Consider the following 22,854-nt stretch of genomic DNA (forward strand, 5'->3'; position numbering starts at 1 on the left):
CTTTCCTCAGTTCATTTTAAGACATTTTGTCCTGTCAGAGCTCCCTCAAGGTTTTAATAATATTGTCCTTTAGAATGAATGAGATACAATTCTATCAAGGAATGGGAGAAGGGACATTTAAGGGACAGCTTCTTAGAGCAGGTCACAGTTTTTAACGTGGCAGTTCAGTGTTGAATACTGTGTGATCCATGCATGATCTGTAATTCAGGACTGGGGAAAATTAATATCTGCCAGAAAAGCCTTGCCTTTAATTTCCTTCTTCCTCTGCAGGGTTTGTTACAGGAACTCAGACACCTCAAAATTAAGGTGGAAGAACTGGAAAACGAAAGAAATCAGTATGAGTGGAAATTGAAAGCAACTAAAGTAAGCACAATCCCTGGCATTTTCTAATGACAGGCATCTATCAGCTGGAAAGAGATAGGCTCCATTTCTCATCAATATTTACTTTTCTGACATATACCTTGCGCAGGGTAGCTATGTTGTCAAGTTTTCTTTAACCATCTTTGGAATAAATAGCTTGGTTTGAAGGTGGTGTGGCTTTCTTAGTGCCTTTTGCTCCCTCCATGCAGTCTCCAGCCTGGTGCTTCTTGCAATTCTTATTTTAGGAAGCCACAAAAGGCATTTTGACTTGCAAAGAGCTGCTCAGAGTAAAGGCCTCTTTGAAGGCTTCCTAGCCTGGATTTGTGTAATGGTGACAAGCCTCTGTGGGATATACTTTCCCAGAGAGGCATGCAAAGTTTGTTGGGTGTTTGCTTACTATGGAATTTGTTTTCACAGACATTAAGCCCAAAATACACCATTAGATCATCTGCTTTGGCTTTGTGTATATCACACTGCACGGCTGCCTCACACTTTTGTTGACCTTAAGTCCTGCAAAGCTGTTGGATCATAATCTGGAGAAACTTGACAAGTCAAACATTTAATCATTTTCCCCAACAATTAATTTTTCTAGTGGAATATTCTCACTGTTAGTTCTAGTTTGAATTTTTAGCCCTTTTCCACTGGATTAAAAAGCACCATACAATTTTTCCTTCTTGTGCTGTAATCACATCTCCTTTCATTTGTGTAATAATCCCTGTTGATAGGAATGACTGGCTCTTGACTTGTGGTTGAATCTTGGAGAAAGATTTCAAATTGTTAAACTGAATTTTCTATTTAATGCTTGATAGCTTGATCCAGACATGACAAACAGCTATTATTTGTATTAGCATTTCTTTCTTTTGAGAATTCTTGGATGAATAGCAGAATGTTGCTGTCATGTCTTTTTTTTTTTTTTTCATTAAGATAATAGTTCTTCAATCCATGAAAATGTTTTCTCTGACGTGGTGGAGATGAACAGTCTTTGGGAAAATATTTTCTCAAGCAGTGTGTGGCCAGCTGCCAAGACAGAAATTATGGAAAAAGTAGGAACAGAAGGAAAATAGGAAAGAAGAATCATAAAACCCACTGAGGTAGAGAAGGTGCAGGACTGGAAAGGAAGAAAAGTACAAGGAAAGAGAGAGGAAGCAGAAAAATAATCAGAGATTACAGGAATTAGATATTAAGGGAAAAGAGAGCCTTTGAAAGAGCTCTGAGGTTGAGTAGACCAGGGGAGGCAAATCCAGATCTGGTATTAAGAGGTCTGCAGGCTTTTGTCTTCCTGTTATTCCAACTTCTTAGACAAGAAATTGGAATAAATCCATGACTGGATATAACAAGCATATTGGTCAGTGGGAAGTGTAGGAGCCCTTCAGAGATGCAACAGGGCAGATTCTTCTATTCCACGTGGAATTTTAGGCAGAGCAGCGACGTTATCCTGCAATCCAACTGCTTGCTTGCTGGTGAAAATAAGCTTGTGTGTTAATTAATCTGTGTTTCTCCCTGTTTGGGTAATGTCGTTTGGTGATTTGCATCTTTCCTGCTTTATTTTATTTTGAGAAACTGGTCACATTCATGGGGGTTTTTGTCCTTTTTCTTTGCTTTTCCCTTTTTCCTCACCCTTTCATCTGCAAGGATGCTTGGTGTGCTTTTACAGGGGAAATGTAGAATGTTGACACACAATGGTTTTGACACCTCTGAAGAAAATCTAATCAAACTGCTGACTTAGTAAAATATGCTGCTAGCAGTTTTTCTCATAAATACAAAAAACAGATTAGAATTGCAGCATTTCAAGCTGATCAATCACAGAATTCTCCTCCCTCTGTCATGTTGAGCTTTTTCATGTGGGATTTTCTATCCAAATCGGGTGGCAGCCCTAAATCTCCAGTAAATGAAATGAATGAAATGTATGAAATGTAAATGAATGGTATTCTGGTGCATGTGTGTGGTGGCTTTCCAGGCCATGCTTTCCTTCTACCCTATTTGCTGTTCTGAGGAAAAACAGTTTTATTATCTTGCTGAGAAGGCTCAGTATTAATAGATTCTCAGTTGTACTAGTAAGTAGTAACTAGGATTAAAAACAAAAATAAATAATAAAACAATAAAAAAAATTTAAAAACCAGAATCTGTTTAAAAATCCTTTGATATCTTTTAGAGGTCTTCATGCAAAGTTTGAGTTCCTAATAATAATAATAATAATAATAATAATAATAATAATTGTTATTATTAATAATATATAACATATTGTTATTAATATATTAATATAATATATTATATAATTAATATGTAATATATTAATTATATGATTATTATATAATTTATTAATAATAATATAATGCATAGTATAATTAATAATTAATATATACTATATTATTAATAGTATATAAATGATTATTATTATTATTATTATTGTTGTTGTTGTTGTTGTTGTTGTTGTTGTTGTTGTTGTTATTATTATTAAGAGCTTTCCAGAGTTTCCTTACCTACATAAATCCTTGGAAATGTTAGTCTGCCTTCTCCAAGAGCTAATTGCATGGGGGAAAATGAGCTTCTCTAACAGCAATAGCAGCATAAATATGTATACTTGTCCTAGTGTTTGTGAAATATCCTGAGCTGGTAACTGGCCTCAATCACAGCCTCACTCAGACGTCTCCTCATTCCTGGGACAGATTCACAGACAGTGGGTGGGGAAGATATTCTGACTTTGCTCTTTTTCAGGCTGAGATAGCCCAGCTCCAGGAGCAGCTGGCTCTCAAAGATGCAGAGATAGAACGCTTGCAAAGTCAGCTCTCCAGGACCTCCTCGTACTCTGAAGTGGCAGAAAGAGGTAAGAGGAGGGGAAAAAAAATTAAAAATTCAGAACCCTACTTCAAGTTTGCTTTGGTAGCAGCTTGGCAGGATTGCAAAGGGATACAAAGAAATGCAAGAATGGACTTAAAATTTATTATGGGAGGAAAAGCAATGTCAATTCATTCTGTGTTCTGCTAGAGGCCTTTAATGTGTGAAATTCCATTCCAGTCTAGAGGCAGCACAAATTGAAATAAGTATCCTCAGGACCCTGAAACTTTTTTTCTGTTGGTGTTTTATTTACAATTGTAAAGACTCATTGTAGTTCAATGGGAATTTATTTTTCAGGTATACCTTGAAAATTTCTTTGGAAAATCCTTACACTTTCTGGTTTATAAGGGAAAAAAAAAGGGTCACGGTAGTAGCCAAGCCTAATGTTTCAATGTCCAAACATCCTAAAGGGGTCATTGCTTCCTTTCTTCATGGCTGTGTCTCATTCGGGCTCCCTGTCCCATGAAAGTTTGCATTTTCAGTGTCCCTGCCATCCTGGGCTGGTTTAGGCTTCTGCAATGTTGCAGGTTTCTGTTTGCCTCTGTTGACACAGGTCAGTGGCAAGCAAACCAGTTTGTTTAGCCTTTGGTCTCAACCAGTGGTGCCACAGCTCTCTGAAATATTCACTCCCTGGGGCTCCTGCCAACTGCTGGCCCAGGAGAATATGGAATTAGGGACCTTTCTCCTCTGCAGCACCAGCACTCAGCCACTCAGGAGTATTTGTGTGCAGTGTAGCACAGGGCATCAGCTTTGCTGCTCTAACAGCTTCTGTGGGTCTTAACTGAGGCTTCCCAAGACTGCCCTGGCTGGGATGTGAATCTCCACGTGCTATGCTTCCTCCTTCCCAGGGCTTCCCAAAACCTCCTCTGGTTCATTCCAACAGAGTGACTTAACATCTCCTCGTGGTGATCTCACCCAGCTGCAGAGCTTGTGCATGTAGAGAGCTGCATGTCTAACCAGAAAATTAGTTTGTCTAACAGCAGTGCTTGGTAGAGGAACCCTTCTACTAATAAAAATATGTATTTTCTGTGAGATTCCCAAATAATTTAGGGTATTTCAAAAGAAAGATAATGGTATGACAGTAAATCCAGAGCTCAGCAGGGTTCAGCTTCTAGAAGTGTGGTGACACTGTCCTTGATTCCAGTGTCAGAAGAATCAAACCCTCTACAAAATCTGTGGGCTACATTCAAGGAAAGCACTTAGATTGTATTTGAATGGAAACAGTAGCAATCCTTCTGAAAACAAACAAACAAACAAAAATTACTGATTGATCAGAATTTTAGGTGGTCTTCTCAGATGAAGTTGAAAAACGATGTGAATGTACTTGTAGTATGCTAGAATGCATATCCTAATTCAATTGCCAAATGGATCTAATGTGTGCTTTTTCTACATACTTTACTTGACTCTCACCACTTACCATCGTAGAGGAAGTTTATAGGAGAAGGCTAAAAGAAAAACGTAAGCCTTGCAATTCCCTTTTGGCTTTATCTCCCTGTTCCTTTCACACCAATGGTAACTCAGATGCCTTCTGCAGCAATAATTCCACGTTTGTTTAGATTTGGCTGTCTAATTGTAACACTCACGAGGCGCTGCTTTCACTGCTTGCAGCAAGCAGACAGCTCCTTTCCCTGCTCAGTGAGATTTCACTGCAGGAATAAAGGTCAGAGGTTCACAAATCAAAGCGTTGGGCTTCAAAGGGACGTTGTCAAGGTTAACAGAGCCAAAACTTAACAATTGCCCTCTTTTATTTGCACATATGTAAACCCCATTTAATGATGGGAAAGACAGCTTTAATTGAAAGCCTTTCTCTTTGGAGGGGAGGATTTAGGCTTTTTTAAATTTTTTTTTAATCACTGAATTAAATTTTAAAAAAATCTGAATAAATGTCCCCATATTTGATGATATTAATGAATACTGTAAGTAAAATTTGCTTTAGTGTTCTTAAATCTACCTTGACACCAGTCCTTTTTGAGGTCTAATATTTATAAAGAGAAATTAGTAGGACTGTGATTTTTTTTTTTAAAAGTCTCCTGATTGCTTGCCCACTGCCTGCTGGCTTTAGTTTTTGATTTGGCTGTGCCTGTGCATGTCCTGTGTCTCTTCTTTGAGAAAACACCTGTGAGGTTCATGTACATGTTTTAAACTGAATCATTGCAAGGTGTGCACTTTCCAGAATCCCTGCAATACAAACTAATTACTAATTACAAACTAAGCTTTTTCAAACAGTTTAGCTATGACATTGTGTGTTCAACCTTCATTTGTAAAGCCTTTTTTCACAGATGCTCTTTGGCAATGTTGATTTTCTTTCCCCTCTCTCCCTTCCTGCCTGCTGCCATGTCTGTTTTCATGGTTTTTCGGGAGCAGTTGTGTCTGGTGTAATGTCAAAGCATGAACAGCTGGAGGTGGTAGCTACAAGACAAGAAATATTTCAGGTTCTGTCTCCATCACACTTGGTTTACTCAGGAAGGTTTGCTGGGACTATTTTGTAGAGAAAAATGAGAGGCTTGGTTCAGCAAAGTTAGGGTGTGATTAGCAACCTCATCAATCTCAGAGAGGGTGTTTTAGTTGACTTGATTTTAACATTACTGGATAGCCTCTATCACTAAATTGTGTGTGAGGAAATTCTCCATTAGCTCATGATGTAGATTTAAACCAAGTTGCCCATGCTGAAACGTTTAAGTAAATGACATTTTACAGAACTTCCTTCTATCAAACCAGTTTTTTGTTATTTTTCATTCCCAAGTTCAGGGATGTACTTTAGCTACTTCTCGGATGGAATATGTATTCAATCCTACTTTAAATTATTTCCTTAAGTATGTAACAGCAAACACACTCTCATCTTTTGCAAACTGAGCTTCAGTGTTTCTTTTCTTTTCCATTGCTGACTTCCACAGTTTAAAATAGTGTTATGTAGTCTTTTGTAAGCAAAACCAGGATGTTTGTGTTGTGCAATGCTTTTTATAGTTCAGGTTCTGAAAAAAAATCTACTCTAAAAGCAGTTTAGTAGTGCACTGGCCACACCACTGACGTGGTTTTGGTTATTAGTAAGAACATAGGGACAGTATCACAAAACATCTATTTACAGTAAACAGAACAAGTCTTATTTCTCTTACAACATTTTCAAACATTTTCAGACCAAGAAGTTCAAAGGTTGAAGATAGGAATGGAGACATTATTGGCCGCAAATGAAGAAAAGGTGAGAAAATAATCCTTGTTCTGTGTGTTAAGAATGAAATTGTGGTTTTGAATGTCTGAAATGTTCCAAATAAGACGCTTTCTGTAAGGACTAAATGAGAAAGGGGATTCATTCTTCACAAGACTGTCATTTTTGTGGTCACAAATCAAGCCATGGGATTTTTCTGGATAGTGGCACACCCATATGTGATCACATAGACAATAATAATGCATCCCTAAAAACTTCCTTTAGCAAGTAGAGAATCCAGGCAGGGAAACATTAGTTCTGGAGAACATTACTGTGGCTCATAACATTTATTTCTGAAAAAAAAGCTGTAATGTTAAACTCCTCTGGTTTCCTTACAACTATAATTTCACATTGTCCAGCAAATATTGTGTACAAAGGCAAATAACATTCCTTACAAGGCATGTGAAGGACTGAGCCTGTTTTCTTTCAAATCACAGAGGTGTAGTACAGTGTTTCTGCAGTTAAAAGTGAAGGATTTAAAATGTAATTTAATTTATTTAATGTTTTCCTCAGGACCGTCGGATAGAGGAGCTGACACTACTGCTAAGCCAGTACAGGAGGGTCAAGGACATAATGATTGCAGCTCATGGTAAAATGGCTTGTGAACAATTTCCTGCTTTTATTTTTATGTGGTGTTTCCTGTGACCATCGTCACCTGTGACCACCAGCCACATTTCACGGCATCAAATGATCCTAGAGAGGGAGAACTCATTTCCCTTCCACTGAGGAAAACCCTGACAGCTGACAAGACAAGTTTTGTTTCGAAGGAGAAACTGGAAACTCACATTGCTTTGCTGCACACAGTCCTATGTATTTAACTTCACTGAGGAGGGGAAAAAAAAAACCAATCTGTTTCCCATTTCTTATTTACAGTGTAGGAAGTGGAGTGTGTTTTAGGACAATCTCATTTGATGGTTCCACCACAGTTTTCAGCCCTGAATTGAATCTGGGATGCTTGACCTTCTGAAAGGACAGTTTTGTTCCATGCACACCATCACATTAACAAGCAATAACAATATTTTTAGGCCTTGCATGGCAGAATGGAAACTTGTGTTTAACACACAAAAATATGGAATGAGAGTGAATGTATTTAACACACAAACTAGAGAATGAGAGTAAATCTCTCTCTGAACATTCATTAAGTAAAAATACATAAAAAGAAGCGAGGAACAAGCCCTGATGCTCTGGATTCTTGAGCTCAAACTGCAGAGAGAAAACTTTGCCAGTTTCTCTCCCTTTCTACTTCTACTCCCTAATGCTTTCAGGCTCTCCTGTCTCTGGTGGCAGTGAAGAGGAACTTGAGGCGACTTTAAGGAAGTGGAATCTTCTGAATAACTCTCAAGGAGAATTACTGAAAACAGAGGTACAGATGTCCTACAAGCAGGCTCTGCTGTATGGATGATTTTTTTGCTGTTGGTTTCTCTGTAGTAATGTGGGTGAGGGTTCAGCCCTGGCTGGATTTTCGTATTCCTTGGTATGGGCACAGTAGATTGAGCAGAAGACAGCAGAGCTACAGGCTTGAAACTCTTGTATCTTCCCCAGGCCTCTGCAGGAGAATTGTCACCAGCTGTGCTCCCTCCAGTGCCACACAAAGCCATGGAAATCAGGCAAGACCTTTCTTTCTCCTGTGGTGCTAAATTGTATTATTTGGACTGTTTGACTGTTGGCATCTTCTCTTGGCTGTCCTTGGCTTTGCTGCAGTTTGGGGCACTTGTGAAAGCTGTGCTTGTCGTGGAGGTTTGCAATGCTTAGGTGTTTAAGGTGTAAATGATAGGAACAATTCAGCATTTTTATAGATCATATATTATATATTTATGTAATAGATGTATATACAGTATTAGTATATTTATATTATATTATAAATATATAATCTATATAAATAATATTTATTAACATATATATACTGTATATTCTATTCTGTTACATTGTATTTGGGTTTATATTTATTGCTATAAAACGTATTTATATATTTATGTTATATATCATAATTTGATTCATTTATATATAAATTTTGTTGTGTTTGTGTTTATATTTATTGCTATAAAACATATTTATATATTTATGTTTATATATCATATTTTGATATATTTATATATAGTTGTTTTTTTCTATTTAAAGTGGAAGCATTCCAGTACCTTCAAGTAATTTAACCTCTCAGCAGGAAGAATCTTTGGAAATCACAAATAGGTAAGAATAATTAACTTCCATCAAAATGTAAGGCAATTTCCCTTTCTAAGATCCCTAAAGGTTGCACAGAGAGTTGTTGCTGTGCTTGTTAAGAGTTTCTAAGATCACCTGGAGGAAGGAGGCTACAGCTGCCCACTGGGCCTGGTTGCCTTTCACTGCTGGTCAGAGGATGCCTTGTTGCTCTTTCTGCCTTCCTCCATTGCTGTTCTCAATGCCATGATTTTCAGACTAAAACCACAATAAAATAAACAAATATCTTAATTCTGAGCTATGTTTTATGGGGACATTATGTGACTTCTGCAGCTGTTGTGCATGAGACACTGGTGATGTGCCAACAAACCGTGTTGTATTAACTGCTGCTTCTTTGCCTGTGCCATTTTTAAGGGGTCCACAGAAAAAAAAGTCAAGCAGTTTAGAAGACTTGCAGAGCGAATCCTTGGAAAAGGTTGGTTTATTTATAATCACAGCTTCTGGTGTTTAATGTCACAACTAAAGGACAAAGATCAAGTATAAATATTATTTTTGTTGTGCATACAATAACATTAACCACCACTAACTCTGTATGTGGGGAAAGAGCCCTAGAACAGCTCAGGTTCTTTTCCCCCCCCATTTCTAAGCTGGTTGACACACCCCTGTGGACACACCTTCAAATTCAGTTTTTGCCCTGAGAGAAAAATATTTAAGTGAAACACAAGAAATAATGAGGAGTCGTTTTGTTAAACTGCAGTGTTATTTTGTTTATAGTTGTTTGGGGTTTTTTTTAAATATAGTTTACTTCCAAATCACCAAAAATATTAAGGCCACTAATCCTGAAAGTAGCTAAATATTGGGACCGGGTATTTCCACGTAGGAATCCTTTTTGGGTGTGTGCATGTAACAGTGTTTTCCCTGAGCTTTCTGATGCAAATGGCATTCCTGAAGTTGGCAGCGATGCTGCCTTAGTTAAAGCAGCAGGAGCACTTCAAGGGCTTTCATTCCATTCCAGAATAAAACTTCCCAATTTGCAAAGTCTTGTTACATTGTGGTCCACGGTCTTGTTTTGTCATTATGTATACTGACATTTTTCTGCACTTGTGTAATTCTGCTTTGTGAGACTGTTGTTTTTTTCTGTACCCAAATTAGGCTTTATACCAGGTGACCTAGAGTAATGCCATTGAAATCAGATAGTAGTCATAAGATTGTTCTAATTCTTAAATTTTTAAAACTTTTTCCTAAATAATTTCATATTTTTCTTGAACTGCTGGAGATGGTAGTGACCAAGTGGAATGAAATTTGTGAAATTTCATTTGATTGTAATCACACATGTGACAAATCAGAATTCACATTTCATCCCGTGGAGAACTGATAAAGGTTTTCTTGTCCTAACTTTTAGTTATTTTCCTGTCTTAAACCAAAAATCTGAATTTGTCTCTGTGATGTGCTTTGATAAGGCTGGACCTACACATTTATGCTGGAGTTATTCTGCCTTTCTCAAAGCTCAAAGTCCCACTGCTTCCAGCAATGATAATAATAAAATAATAAACCACATCGGTGTCCCTGACCTAACTGTGGTGGAATTTTTTTATCGCTTGGTTTCTGTCAGAGCTCTTTATGATTTCAGCTGGATCCACACAGGATTGTGTGTATTATTTTATGTCAGTTGTTTTCATATTGGTCTGTTAAACAGCTGCTGTGTTCCCAGCTCAAAGCAACTCTAAAGGGACCACCCAGAAACCTGAAAATAGCAAAATTCCTTTGATCACAACAGAACTTAAGCAGGAATTTTGTAGAGTGGGGAATGAACAAACAGAATTAGTATTAAATATTGGATTGAGATGAAATTAAGAGGTCCTTGTAATGTATTGTCCATACATTAAGCACCATCTCTATAGCAATAAGACTACATTTGATGTTCCATGTATGTATGTTAATACTAACATTTGTCTGTTGCTTTTTTCCACAAAACTTTGAAATTGCCCTCCCTGAAACTCCATAGTATGTAGATGGAAAACCAGCACAGCCTGTTGTAGAACAAGAGGTATATTAACTGCAACCTTCCCTAACAATTCTCTGGTGTGGTGTGGTGTGATGTGCTGTGATGGTATGGCTGGTTTGCATTTTATATTCCTTTTCTCTTCAAAATGTTTGCATAGTTCCAGTGCTGACAAACAACACAGGGAGTAAAGATTTGAGAGGGAAATGTTCTTGACTTTTTATCTAGAAGCTTGTTACATGAAGCTGAGGTCAGTCAGTCAGTCCCAGAATACACACTGCTGATGTAAGATATAATTTCTCTACTCTCACAATATTTTTGGTGCAAGTATGAATGTACTCCTGCAGTTGCCAAAAAGGAGCAGGAGTAAAGGACCTGAGCAATCTGGCCTGCAGCTGTAGTATCCAAAGAATCCTCTAGGCCTTGGAATAAGAACAGATAAAGCAGTGGTTATCTCACAGAATTTTTAATGTATCATCCTGTCACAGACAATGTTTTGAAAAAAATGTTGTTGGAGTGGGATTACTGAATAGGAGCACACTGTACTCTCCTCTGTACTAAATATGGTTTGCCTATTTCCAGTGCAGAGTTTTCCTATGAAACCTCCATTCTGACACTGAAACCTTTCCCAGTGGGAGTTTATTCCAAAACACATATTGGATGTGCACTCCCCCTAATAATGGCAGCTGGAGCTGCAGGTTCACTGCTTATCTCAAAAAGCATCCCTGTCCTGCAGCTTTCACCCAGTGTTGCCTTGTCCATCTTTTCCTCTGGATTCAGTGTTGAAGAAATCCCAACAAGCCATTTCCAAAACTGTAGGCAAAAGTACTTCTGTGAAACACGTGCTTTGCCTGGAAAATAAACTTATTAGGCTCAAAAAATACCAGATTTATGGGAACATGTCATCTACCCTTGTAAAAGGAGCCAGGTGCCCAAGTAGATATGACTTGAATGCAAGGCAAATTAGGTTCTGTGATAGAACTGGCAATTATATTTAGCTCTAATTCTCAAAAAAAAAAAAAATCACAATTACAATTCTGTCTATGCAAAGAGATTTTTTTTTTCCTTAGAAAAGTTAAATTTTTGTACCCTAACTTTGGCTTTGATTCTCTTACTGTCATTAATGGTGGTAGGAAATGCTTTTGTGGAAATTTGAGGTGTACAAATACTTTGGGGTTGAATTCCAGTGAGATGCAATTGTGAGGCAGAAACAGAGAAAGTCTGGTGGAAAATAGGGGAGGAAAAAATGATCTGAGAAGTAACTAAACACATTTTTGGTGCTATCAAAGCTGACCTTGGAAAGATCAAACAATGAAATAGTGACAGGGTCCTGGAGGAAAGGGAGACAGCTAGAAAAATTCTTATGGCAAAACCAGGTAATATTTAACATATATTTTAAAGTAATGCAGAGTGGGTGAAGAGGGAGGAGCAGATGAGGGAAGGCAAGGCCGTGTCTTAGCTAAGAAACTGTCAGCTGATGGATGGGTTTAAATTGAGTTGTCTGTAAGCAGGAACTTGCAGGGAGTGGAGTCATTTTGAACCATACTCTTTTCTCAGCTTTGTGAAACATTGTGTAGCAGATTGCAGATGCTGTGAGCAATTTGAATTTTGTATTTATTTTATCTTTCCCTCTTTTAAAAACGGCAGAGTAAGCCCGTGGGGAAAGGCAGCAAGTACCAAACGCTGCCAGGGAAGCTGCCCCGAGCCCTGCAGAACGGAGAGCAGGGAATGTACAGCTCCCCAGAGGGATGTGGCACGAATGACAACGATGACAACGGCGTCCCTGGCCTGAGTATGTACCTGTGCCTCTCCCAGAGGGAACATTCAAACTGCTTGAGGAGCTGGGACGTAGCATGGGATGGAATCTGCTGTGCCAGAAAAATGCACTGTGATGTTCACGTGGTTCACTTAGGGAATGTCCTACTACTACTTTTTTTTATTTTTTTCCTTTTTTTTTTTAACAAATACCAGAAGTAGTCCCATAGCTCATGGCAGAATGAGGGATGAGTTTAATTTTTAGTTTTGAGGGTTTTTTTTTTTCTGTTTGCACCTGACAATACCACTTGAATCTTCATAGTGCAACCATCAAAACCATGAAAATTTTGGGTAAAAATCCCTCTATCAGCACGGTTGGTTGTTCAACTGTGGGGGACCCACTAGTGAAAATTTAATTTACTACATGCAGAAAAACATCGTGGATTTTGGAGCTACAAATATATTTCCACTCCACAACCACAGCCCTGTGGAAGCCTGAATTAATTTCATTTCAGCGGCACCTAAAGCACAGATTTGTTGATAAAAAGGTGTTAAGGTATTTTTAGGACTGAAGGGCTTGGGAGCTCGGGCACAAGAGTAACCCTTGTGATTCTGAAGTCTTCCTGCACTTCGGAAGTTACAGTGGGTTTTTGTTTGTTTGTTTGGCTGCTGTTTTTTTTCTTTGGTGAGGGTTGGTTAATTTTAAGCTAAAAGCTGCTAGCACACTGCATTTTCAAGGTTGCAATAGGTTGTGGTTGTTTAGGCATTTTGAAAGTGCTTTTTTTTTTTCTGTGATGGCAACTTTGCAGGCAATGCATGAGTCATGCTGAAGTGTCTTTAACTGCAGGATTATCCAAGGGTGGGTGAGCTTGAAAAGGAAAATATTCTTTTTCCAGAAACAAGCAATGGCTTCTTAAATACACCGAGTTCAGAGAATTTTTTCTGCAGGTTGGTTTGTTTCTTGCACGTGCAGTGAATTTATTCCACCTCCAATTCTGTATTTCAGAGCAATTTGATGTAATCTTAGCCACTGCTTCATTTCAGATACTCTGCAGGCTTCGTAGAGCTCTGTAGTCTTTGCTTTAAGAGCTGAAACTTTCCAAGACCAGTTAGGAAAGCCCAAACAGATCCATTTCCATCCCTACCTGTTCAAGATGATCTGTGCAGAGTTCTTGGGGCTTGTGCACACCAATGCATATTCACTTCCACGTCGAGCATAACTACTTCTTTTTCTTTTTTTGTTTCTGCTCTAAGTGCTTAGCTTAACTACTCTGCCCTTCTGTAACTTTATTTTGCTGGTGTTTTGTATCTTCTTTGCTTCTCCATCTGGCTTTCTGCTTCTTGGGATGACTGAAGATCGCGGCAGGAGTGTCAGTGCACCCGTGCTAGGTACTGTATCCAAACAAGATGCAACTTTAACACTCAGTTTGCTGCTTACTTTGTTTTTTTTCCTTTCCCTCTCCCTTTCCCTATGAAATACTAATCCCAGCTGGGCCCTCCAGACTGAACTCCGTACGTGCAGTACTGAAATGAAGTAATAGCTCCTGCTGTGTGGCATTCACATGGGGTTTCTTTTTATGGCACTTATTCCTGGTTTCGTTCTGTTTTCACTGAATTTAGAAAAATTCCCACTGATTTTGATGGAGGAGCAGAGGTATTAAGAGCAGCCAAGAAGACCTTCAATTAATTTAAATGATGTAGTTAAATAGAAAAGACTGAAATAACAGAATTATTTTACCCAATGTTTTATTCTTTTCTTTTCTTTTTTTCTTTTTTTAATCAAATGTCCAGCTGCTTTTTCACCTTCCGAGCATGTTTGGTTTTTTTAAAAAAAATAAATATTTTATGGGTATCTCTACTTTGGTATCATGTGCTGCATTTAACCATCAGCCTCCCAGATAACAACTTTACCAATAATGAGTATAAAATGTGAACTATAATACTGTTCTTAACCCAGGAGAAACAGAGAACATGGATGGTACAGTGGTCTCGGATGACCTTTCACCTCTCTCTTCGGGAACGGATTCAGGTCAACAATCTCCATGGGCTCCAGAAAACAGGAAGAGTCCAAAAGGGATCAAGAAAATCTGGGGAAAGTAAGGTTTTTTGGTTTGTTTTTTTTTTTTAATCACTGTCAAATCATTTTAGCTGAGAATGAATTCCAGCAAAATGTACAATTATCCATAGCAAGAATAAACTAAAATTTGGGGAGCAAAAGCAGCGCTGGGATTGCCTGGATGTGTCCTTATGTACACAGGGGGGTGGAAAGAATGTTGGGAGTGTTCACAGCATCATGCTGGTGAAAGAAACAAGGCACTGCTGTCATCTTAATGCTATTAATTTAACATGCCAGCAGTTTTATTAGCCACGAAAAATTAAACTGTAGCGATTTTCTCATTACAAAAGACACTAGGTAAAAAAAAAAAGGGGGAAACAGAAGGAACAGAAATCAGGGCACAGTTGCACTGTGTCCACTCGATCTGCTTCAGCAACAGCAGCCATTTCCAAGTCTGGGTTATTAATTGGATCAAAGTGTTACAGCTGCTCCGTGGAGCTCCTTTATTTTCCTCCAGAGTTAGGTCCAGACTGAATTTCCTAGAACTCCTTCAGCTGCCTCTGGAATTTGGCAATTGCATTTTCCAGGGAGATCCACAGAGCTGTTTAGTTGTCACTGTAGTTTCCATGCAGAGCAAACATCCTCTGTCAGCAGCTAACAGTCCTGTCGTGGCACTCTTGTCTTGCAAGAATACGAAGAACTCAGTCAGGTAACTTCCCTGCAGACGACCTGGGCCTGGCAGAGTTTCGGAGGGGAGGTCTCCGGGCAACAGCTGGACCTCGCTTATCCCGATCCAAGGACACCAAAGGCCAGAAGAGGTAACAGCTCCTCCTCCTCCTCTCCCTGGCACAGCCTGGTGGTGTTAAATGTGCCCAACAGCCAAACCCTCTTCTTGGGGACTTTGCCCAAGCATTTCGGTCCCTGTGGAATTCCACAGCAGCTGGAAAGAATTTCCCTGGTGGCAAAATCATCCCCTGCCTGCGCTCCTCCAGCTGCAAGTTGCAGCTGCTTGCTGGAGTGTCAGAAATTTCACCTTGTTAAAGAACAAGGGTAATAATTACCTCCTCATCTGCATAACGATGAGGATTCAGCAGTTCCCTTTTCCCTCTTTTCAAACAGAAGATGGGGAATTCTTGTCTGCCCTGCAGCTGTTCACGGGTTGTGCCTGGGCTGCCAAATTCCCAGAGCACCCCAGAACACAGCACACCCACAGATCTGCTGCTGTGCTGCCTCTGGCACACCATGAGCTTTCCAATATGGACGTTCCTTCTTTCCTTTAAGATTTTCCCAATGTTTCTTGTGCTTTTCAGCGACCACAATGCCCCGTTTGCTCAGTGGAGCACTGAAAGAGTTTGTAACTGGCTGGAGGACTTTGGCCTGGGCCAGTACGTGATTTTTGCCCGGCAGTGGGTGACATCAGGCCACACGCTGTTAACTGCCACACCTCAGGACATGGAAAAGGTAATCACTGCTTCTCTCCACCTGCTGGTTCTGTCCCACCAGCCCCCTCCAAACCATTGGCTCTACCTTCCTGAAATCCACAGTACTAATTTTCATAGTCACCTCACATGAGGAAAGGAGCCAGAGGCAGGGCAAACTTCTTGTTAATGTTTTTTGTTCCAGGAAATGGGAATAAAGCATCCACTGCACAGGAAGAAATTGGTTTTGGCCATTAAAGCTATAAATGCAAAGCAAGATGAGAAGTCTGCACAACTTGATCATATCTGGGTGACACGTAAGTGTTTGGACTCTCCCAGAGTTGGTTGGGAAGGAATTTCTCCCACCTCTATGACAGGGCAGCCTGATTTCATGTTTAAACAGTTACCAAACACCTTTTTAAAAGCACTGAGTTTCCCCACAGAAGAATTGAGGATTTTTTGTGTTGCTCTTGACATCCAAACATACAGCTGGTGGTATGTTCTTCCATGGGGAGCCCTGTCAGACAGCAGGAAATGAAATGGGTGGGCTCAGTCTAGGAAGAGCTCCGTTATGCTGCAGAAGATGTGCTCCACCACGTGCTGTATGTCAAATATCACAGGGCTGCTGTGGACAAAGCTGCTTGGTGGGAATTGCTTTCAGGCTGCTGGCAAGAGGCTGTCCTCAGGAAAGGGGAGCAGGTAGAATGAGCCACCCAAATGCGTCAAACGAAGCCAGGCCAGGCAAGAGGGGAGAAGGGCTTTGTTCTCACCAAGCTGGATTTGGTTTCCCATATCTGCAGGGTGGCTCGATGACATTGGCTTGCCTCAGTACAAAGACCAGTTTCATGAATCCAGAGTAGATGGGAGGATGCTGCAGTACTTAACTGTGGTAAGTACAGTCCTTTTTCCTCAGTTTTACCAATTTTAACTTCTGAATGAGCAAAAACTTTTAAAATTTTCCTTTGAATGTGAGCAGTTAAAGAATTTTTGCACGGCAGAGATAGTGCCAGTAATAACTCCTTTGTGCTTCCTAGCGCACGCATTTTGTTCCTAAGATCCATAAAATAAGTCACATGTTAGGGCTAACTTCTGCAAAGTCCTTCTTTCAGTATCATGTAGCACACCACGATTAAAAGTAAAATTATCTGTTTTACATGTAATTTCTGGAGGTCGTTGTTCTCCACACCAAGTTAGCAACCAAGTTCAGCAAAGTAACAGCAGAAAATCCAGTGATTTGTACAGCTCTGACCACATCCACAGCACACCATGAGCCACACACAGCCACTGTTTTCTTCCCATTCTCCTGCCCAAGTCTGGATAATTAAAGCCTGGATTTGCCTTAACAGGCTACACTTCTGCCTTCATTTTTTAGCCAGGCCTTGCTAGGGTGCAATGTTAAAAATAACCCAAATAAACCAACAACAAAACCCCCTCCAAACTTCCACCCTAACAAAACCCAAACCTTCTTTAAAGTATAATCTTTCATCTTCCCTAAACCATAGTCACTGTGGTGTTATATAAAACTACTCAGCAAATTTAAACTCTTTCTTCTTGGCGAGAATATCTGTTTTGGTGTGTGTTGTGTGCCACCTAAACGTCTCTCTCTCCTTCACAGAATGACCTTCTCTTCCTGAAAGTCACCAGCCAGCTGCATCACCTGAGTATTAAATGTGCCATTCATGTGCTGCACGTCAACGGCTTCAATCCCCACTGTCTGCGCAGGAGGCCAGTTGAGGAGGTAAAAGAATGTTGAAATAAATTAATCTGAGCAAGCACGAATTACCTGGTCCCAGCCAAAGGAGATGGAAAGTCAGCAGTGTGCAGTGATACAACAGAATCATTGCTTCTAGGGACTTGCACCTAAAGCAGCAGTTATGCCACTTATTAGTTGAATCTCATGCATTTCTCTTCAGAAGTTACTTGCATGGTGGGAAAAAAAGTTAATTCATCTTCCAAGAGAATAATTTGGAATGATTTGTCTCCGCCTGACCTAATTTTTAAAATCTGTACGGTTTTACCTGATCAGCACAGTTTTTTCTTAGCATTAAACACTGTCAATAACCCTGTTGTCAAACGTTCCCTTTTTATCCCTGTAATCTGTAATCTCAGCTGTTGTACTTCCTGATGCAACACATGGGGTTTCATCAGTATTAGACCAGGTCTGCCATCTCATCAGAGACTGCTTGAAAGGGGCCTGAAGAGAAACAGTCCCTCAGTCAGGGAAGAACAAGTGTCCTTGGAGGAAGAGGAGGGAGGCGGTTTTTATCTGAGCCGAGATACGAGCTGTGCACACCCAGACAGTGCAGGCTGCGGTGTCATCACCTTTTGTGGTCCCTCCAACAGAACAACGTCTCTCCTTCCGACGTGGTGCAGTGGTCCAACCACAGGGTGATGGAATGGCTCAGATCAGTGGATCTGGCAGAATATGCACCCAACCTTCGAGGCAGCGGCGTGCACGGGGGCCTGATCGTAAGAATTTACCATTTCACTATTGAAAACTGGCAGGCTGTAATAGAAACCATCTTTTGTCTGATGTTCATCAAGCTGAAAGAAACAAGCACGTGTGCAATGTGACAGCGTGATCAGGCCTTCTAAGGAGCCTCCTTGTCTGATCCACGGGTCTTCATTTTACAAAGGAAAGCTAAACTAAAACACTTTCTGTAATCAAAGCTGAGCTCTGCACAAGTGTATGACAGCAGCACAGAAAAGGAAACCTCAACTGTGCTGTGCAAAAGTTGCTTTTTGATAAGGCATCCCTGAGTGTTTCTTTCAGGGATTTACCAGAACTCTGAGCCACGCTAAATAACCACCCTGAAATCACAGCAGTCAGGGATGACTTTTTTTAATTCAAAACATTCAGAACCATTTGCAGCTCAGTAATGTCAAGGTTCTGAAATACCATGATTCTACTGCTGTAGAATTTTTGCAAAAATGCAACAGTAGAAATCCTACTATTGCAGTGGTCTTCTGGGCAGTCAGGACTTGGTGAAGGGAAGGAGAGATCTTGACTCCATTTCAGAAGGCTGGTTTATTATATTATGATATATATTACATTTAAAAAGACCACACTATAACTATACTACAAAGAACAGAAAGAGAAATTCATCAGAAGGCGAGACAGGAATAGAAAGGAATGAATAATAAAGTTCTGTGACTCCTAGAGAATCCGAGAGCTGCTGCTTCTTCGATTAACTACTAAGTAAAAACATTCCACATTAACTAATTAAGAAAGCACCTGCTTCATTTCACAGTAGTAAATAACAAATTGTTTACACTTGATGCTGAGGCCCTCTCAGCTTCTCAGGAGAAGAAAATCCTAGCAAAGGGATTTTCATAAAATATCATACCTACATCCTACTAAGATTAAGTTTTTACCCTGAGCAGAGCAGAAAATTCTGAACGTAAACTTGTTCAACCCAAACAAATGTATGGTTTGATGATAAATATAAACACATATTGGTGGGTTTGATGATAAATATAAACACATATTGATGGGTTTGATGATAAATATAAACACATATTTGCCTGATCACGCTCAGCATTTTTTCTTGGCTCCTTTCAGGTATTTCCCATTCAAGCCCCAGTAACATGAGTGAGCTATAAAAGGTCTGATGTGACCAGGTACTTAGTGAGAAATCCTCTGCTAAGCACTGTAGTAGTTTATTATTGCAAATATTTGTATAAAAAATAAACACCCTGCCCTTTTCCCAGATTCTGGAGCCTCGCTTCAACGGTGACACGCTGGCCATGCTCCTGAACATCCCACCCCAAAAGACCCTCCTGCGCCGCCACCTCACCACCAATTTTAACGTGTTAATTGGGCCAGAGGCACAACAAGAAAAAAGAGAAACCATGGAGTCAGCAGCATACACGCCTCTGACCACCACTGCCAAAGTTCGGGTAGGTACTGCTGTCGAAAAGGAGAGATCTCAGGTGTCAGACTTCTCCACTGTCAATTACAAAGGAAGTAGGGAACAAACGTGGGCAGGGAGATGTGAATTCCAGGAGTGCTACGTTTCCCTTAATTTTAGATACCAGACCTTTTATTATGTATCTGTTTCAACCAGGTCCTGAAAGCAACCAAGCAATCTGTTCTGCCTTTCCTTAGAAGGAGCATCATGTAAACACATTTAACATCCACTGTAACTCCAATTTGAAAACAAACTTATTTAATTCAGAATCTTCGTTCTTGAATGACCAGGGCATAGCAGTAATTGAAAAAGGGGAGGATTTTGAATGTTTACAGAAGAACTTTGCTTGTTTTACTCAAACTACTTGTGTTGACTCCTTATTTTAGCCAAAGAAACTTGGATTTTCACATTTTGGAAACTTGAGGAAAAAGAAGTTTGACGAATCAACAGACTACATTTGTCCTATGGATACAAGCCCAGCTGCTACGAATGGTACTTCGAAAAACTATGGTGGCTACAAAGGACTTAGTCCTTTCACTGACAGGGAACTGGATCAGGTGGGACAGACAGACTGATGCCATGCTCATCTCATCCTCTCCATGCATTCCAAAGCTTGCAAATAACCAAATGTTCCCCTGTAACAAACTCTTTGCTACATCCGCATGAACTCACAGAGAAAAGTATTGGCTGTGGACACTGGAAAGAGTTCCAGACTAAGAATGTTGGGGTTTTTTAATCAACATCATAATAAGCTCATCCATCCTCAAGCCCTTTTTCAGGACTATGACACCTTTACACTCTGAAGATCGAGGTATTTTGTCAGTCAAGGGTGTGGTTGCAGGAAACATAAGACTTTTGTACTTCTAGCTTTCATAATTTTAGTATGGCACAGTATTTTTTTTCATTTATGGGTGGTTTTTAATGTAATAAATTCCTTTGGACAAACTTGTACAAAGCTATTGAGTTATATTAAAGTACAACTGGATTGTATTTTTTAACAGACAGTAATCAGAGAAGCCAACTGAATTTTTCTTTCATGGTGTACAGAGGGGAGTAGTTCTGGTTAGATAATATACGTGAAGACAATGCATCAGCAATGAACAAATTATTAATAAACCAACAGTTAACTCACTTTTGTAATGTAGTAGTGAACTTGTGAATGAAACTGTCGAGACAGCACACAGAGAAATGATGATAAAAACCGTCAAATTTTATTTCAACTTGGCTGTTGTGTAAAGGGATGTAAACCCTGAAAAATGGAGCGCTCCTGGAGCCTTGTGTGAACTTCAGCAGCACACAAGAGCCACACAGAGGCAGCTGGAGTAAACTGGCCTTTCTCTAGTGCCATAAAAACAGTTTAAGCCTGATAAGAGAATGGTCACAGCATTGAAAAGACTAACTGTGCAGGTAATCTTTTCATTTGCATGGTTCAGTGCATCTAACATCTCATTTGTGTTCACTGGCTAACTGTGGTCTTTTTTCCATGTGCTGCTCCTAAACAGGGAGAATATCCAACCCTGACTGTGAGTGTGGATGTCCACTTGCTCAGCTAGGAGTTGTGAGGGAATGCATTAACTTTGAGCCAAGAACTTGCACGGTGCAGTTGTTCAAGCATGACAGAAAGACTGGATTTAAGCATGACTTCTGAGCATGTGGCCACACAGGAAATCACAATGCCCTAGAACTGGTGACATTCCTATGAAAAAAGAGCTAGGATTGTATCAGGGACTTCTTGCCTGTGAAAGCCTACCAGAAATCAGTAGTGTCAGACCATTTAGAAAATATTACTTTACAGTGATAGTATCAGTTAAGCTTTTTCTTTTTTTTTTTTTCTGTGAATTAAAGGCCAAGTTTAATGGAATCAATCTCTCCTAATCAGGATCCACTCTTCCTATCATTAACTGCATTTTCACATACCTTGTAGCACAGAGGCTTTTTTTAAGGAGCTTTTCAACTTAGCTGAACTTCATTTGCCCAGGCACAGATCCCTCCCAAAGCTGCATGTAGAGTGAATAAAATTGCACATGCTGTCTGATTTGAACTAGTTGCTGACTGCTTTTACAGATGGAACACTCAGAAGGCACAGTAATGCAAATAGGGGCTCTTTCCCAAGGCATAACCCACCTCACGGTACGTACTGGTTCCTCTCTTGTTCCAAAGTCACCCATGTGCTCTGCTAAAACTCACTGAAAGTTGGCCATTGCTGGTGGTAATAATGAAGAGTAAGTGGGGTCTCTGTTCTTGTTATCTCTTTACAGCCTGGTGGCACATTCAGTCAAAAAAAAAAAATCCCTGCTTTTAAATTGCTCTAGAAATTAAGCTTCATTTAAGGCGTCTCTAACTTTTCATAAACTCTGGTGTCTCTTTGACAAAATGCCAGATATCCATCCCCTCAAATGAAAACAATTCTTCAAAGATTTTACAGATAACCACCACCTCAGTCACAGCAGCTAGGAATGAGGTAAAGACTTTTGAAAATTTACATGAGCTGAAACTCTGTGCAAAACCAAACACCTCACTTTTGCTTCTACATTCCACGGAAGCCAATATATTAAAAAATAAAAGTAAGTGACTGGGAGACATAATGAAAAATTATGAAATATAGTTGAGTTGCATGCCAGACACAAAATCTCTAAAAGTTTCCCCACACAAAAAAGTTTATTTAAAGCTGTATTGAGGAAATTCCCTTTGACTGTGTGTGGCTCACCTCCTGTGTTGTGGGCCTGAGCTCTTTGGGTCTCTGGGAGCACAGGCCTCTCACCAAACACTCTCAGTCCTTCCCATCTTGCTCTTTCAGACCCTGCTGAGCCAAGATGAAATGCTGAATGACAGCAGGTTCTTAACACCAACCTTTGAAGACTGGAGATGATGCTTCAGCGGGACCAAGATCTCTGCTCGTACCTCGTGCCTGCAGGAGTGGCCAGGAGCAGCTGGATGCAGGAAAGCTTTACCTCTTTTCTGCCACCTCCCACCTAGCATTTCCTACTGTCAGTGTAGGCACACCTTACAGGTAACTCTCCTCTGTGCTGTTTTCCCACACCATGGAATAGGAAACAGGAGCTGGGAGAGGAGTGGGACTCATATCCAGAGTCTGGAAGGCCAAGACTGGCAATGCTTTGTCCTTTTATTCAGTTGACTTTTACATGCTGTGTTGATGT

General features: G+C 40.0%; 1 protein-coding gene across 23 annotated transcripts in view; it reads left to right on the forward strand.

Annotated features, from left to right (window-relative positions):
• The window catches only part of PPFIBP2 (PPFIA binding protein 2), a 97,726-nt gene extending 75,098 nt beyond the window's left edge, over nucleotides 1-22,628 (forward strand). For 15 of the 23 annotated variants that reach the window (XM_038137392.1, XM_038137391.1, XM_038137400.1 and 12 more), the window contains 23 exons: nucleotides 271-363; nucleotides 3,076-3,184; nucleotides 4,621-4,653; nucleotides 6,330-6,391; nucleotides 6,911-6,986; nucleotides 7,663-7,760; nucleotides 7,940-8,004; nucleotides 8,516-8,584; nucleotides 8,969-9,029; nucleotides 10,560-10,601; nucleotides 12,204-12,348; nucleotides 13,668-13,700; nucleotides 14,269-14,407; nucleotides 15,057-15,185; nucleotides 15,678-15,828; nucleotides 15,991-16,102; nucleotides 16,586-16,674; nucleotides 17,401-17,523; nucleotides 18,129-18,254; nucleotides 19,497-19,685; nucleotides 20,083-20,253; nucleotides 21,761-21,826; nucleotides 22,494-22,628. In XM_038137392.1, coding sequence (XP_037993320.1) covers nucleotides 271-363; nucleotides 3,076-3,184; nucleotides 4,621-4,653; nucleotides 6,330-6,391; nucleotides 6,911-6,986; nucleotides 7,663-7,760; nucleotides 7,940-8,004; nucleotides 8,516-8,584; nucleotides 8,969-9,029; nucleotides 10,560-10,601; nucleotides 12,204-12,348; nucleotides 13,668-13,700; nucleotides 14,269-14,407; nucleotides 15,057-15,185; nucleotides 15,678-15,828; nucleotides 15,991-16,102; nucleotides 16,586-16,674; nucleotides 17,401-17,523; nucleotides 18,129-18,254; nucleotides 19,497-19,685; nucleotides 20,083-20,253; nucleotides 21,761-21,826; nucleotides 22,494-22,565 — 2,253 coding nt within the window. In that variant the 3' untranslated portion in view covers nucleotides 22,566-22,628. The remainder of the gene's footprint in view (nucleotides 1-270; nucleotides 364-3,075; nucleotides 3,185-4,620; nucleotides 4,654-6,329; nucleotides 6,392-6,910; nucleotides 6,987-7,662; nucleotides 7,761-7,939; nucleotides 8,005-8,515; nucleotides 8,585-8,968; nucleotides 9,030-10,559; nucleotides 10,602-12,203; nucleotides 12,349-13,667; nucleotides 13,701-14,268; nucleotides 14,408-15,056; nucleotides 15,186-15,677; nucleotides 15,829-15,990; nucleotides 16,103-16,585; nucleotides 16,675-17,400; nucleotides 17,524-18,128; nucleotides 18,255-19,496; nucleotides 19,686-20,082; nucleotides 20,254-21,760; nucleotides 21,827-22,493) is intronic. The other 8 variants (XM_038137394.1, XM_038137403.1, XM_038137410.1 and 5 more) reach the window with 5 other exon arrangements.
• Nucleotides 22,629-22,854: the final 226 nt, after the last annotated feature.

Source organism: Motacilla alba, chromosome 5, assembly GCF_015832195.1.
Source record: "Motacilla alba alba isolate MOTALB_02 chromosome 5, Motacilla_alba_V1.0_pri, whole genome shotgun sequence".
Lineage (NCBI taxonomy): Eukaryota > Metazoa > Chordata > Aves > Passeriformes > Motacillidae > Motacilla > Motacilla alba.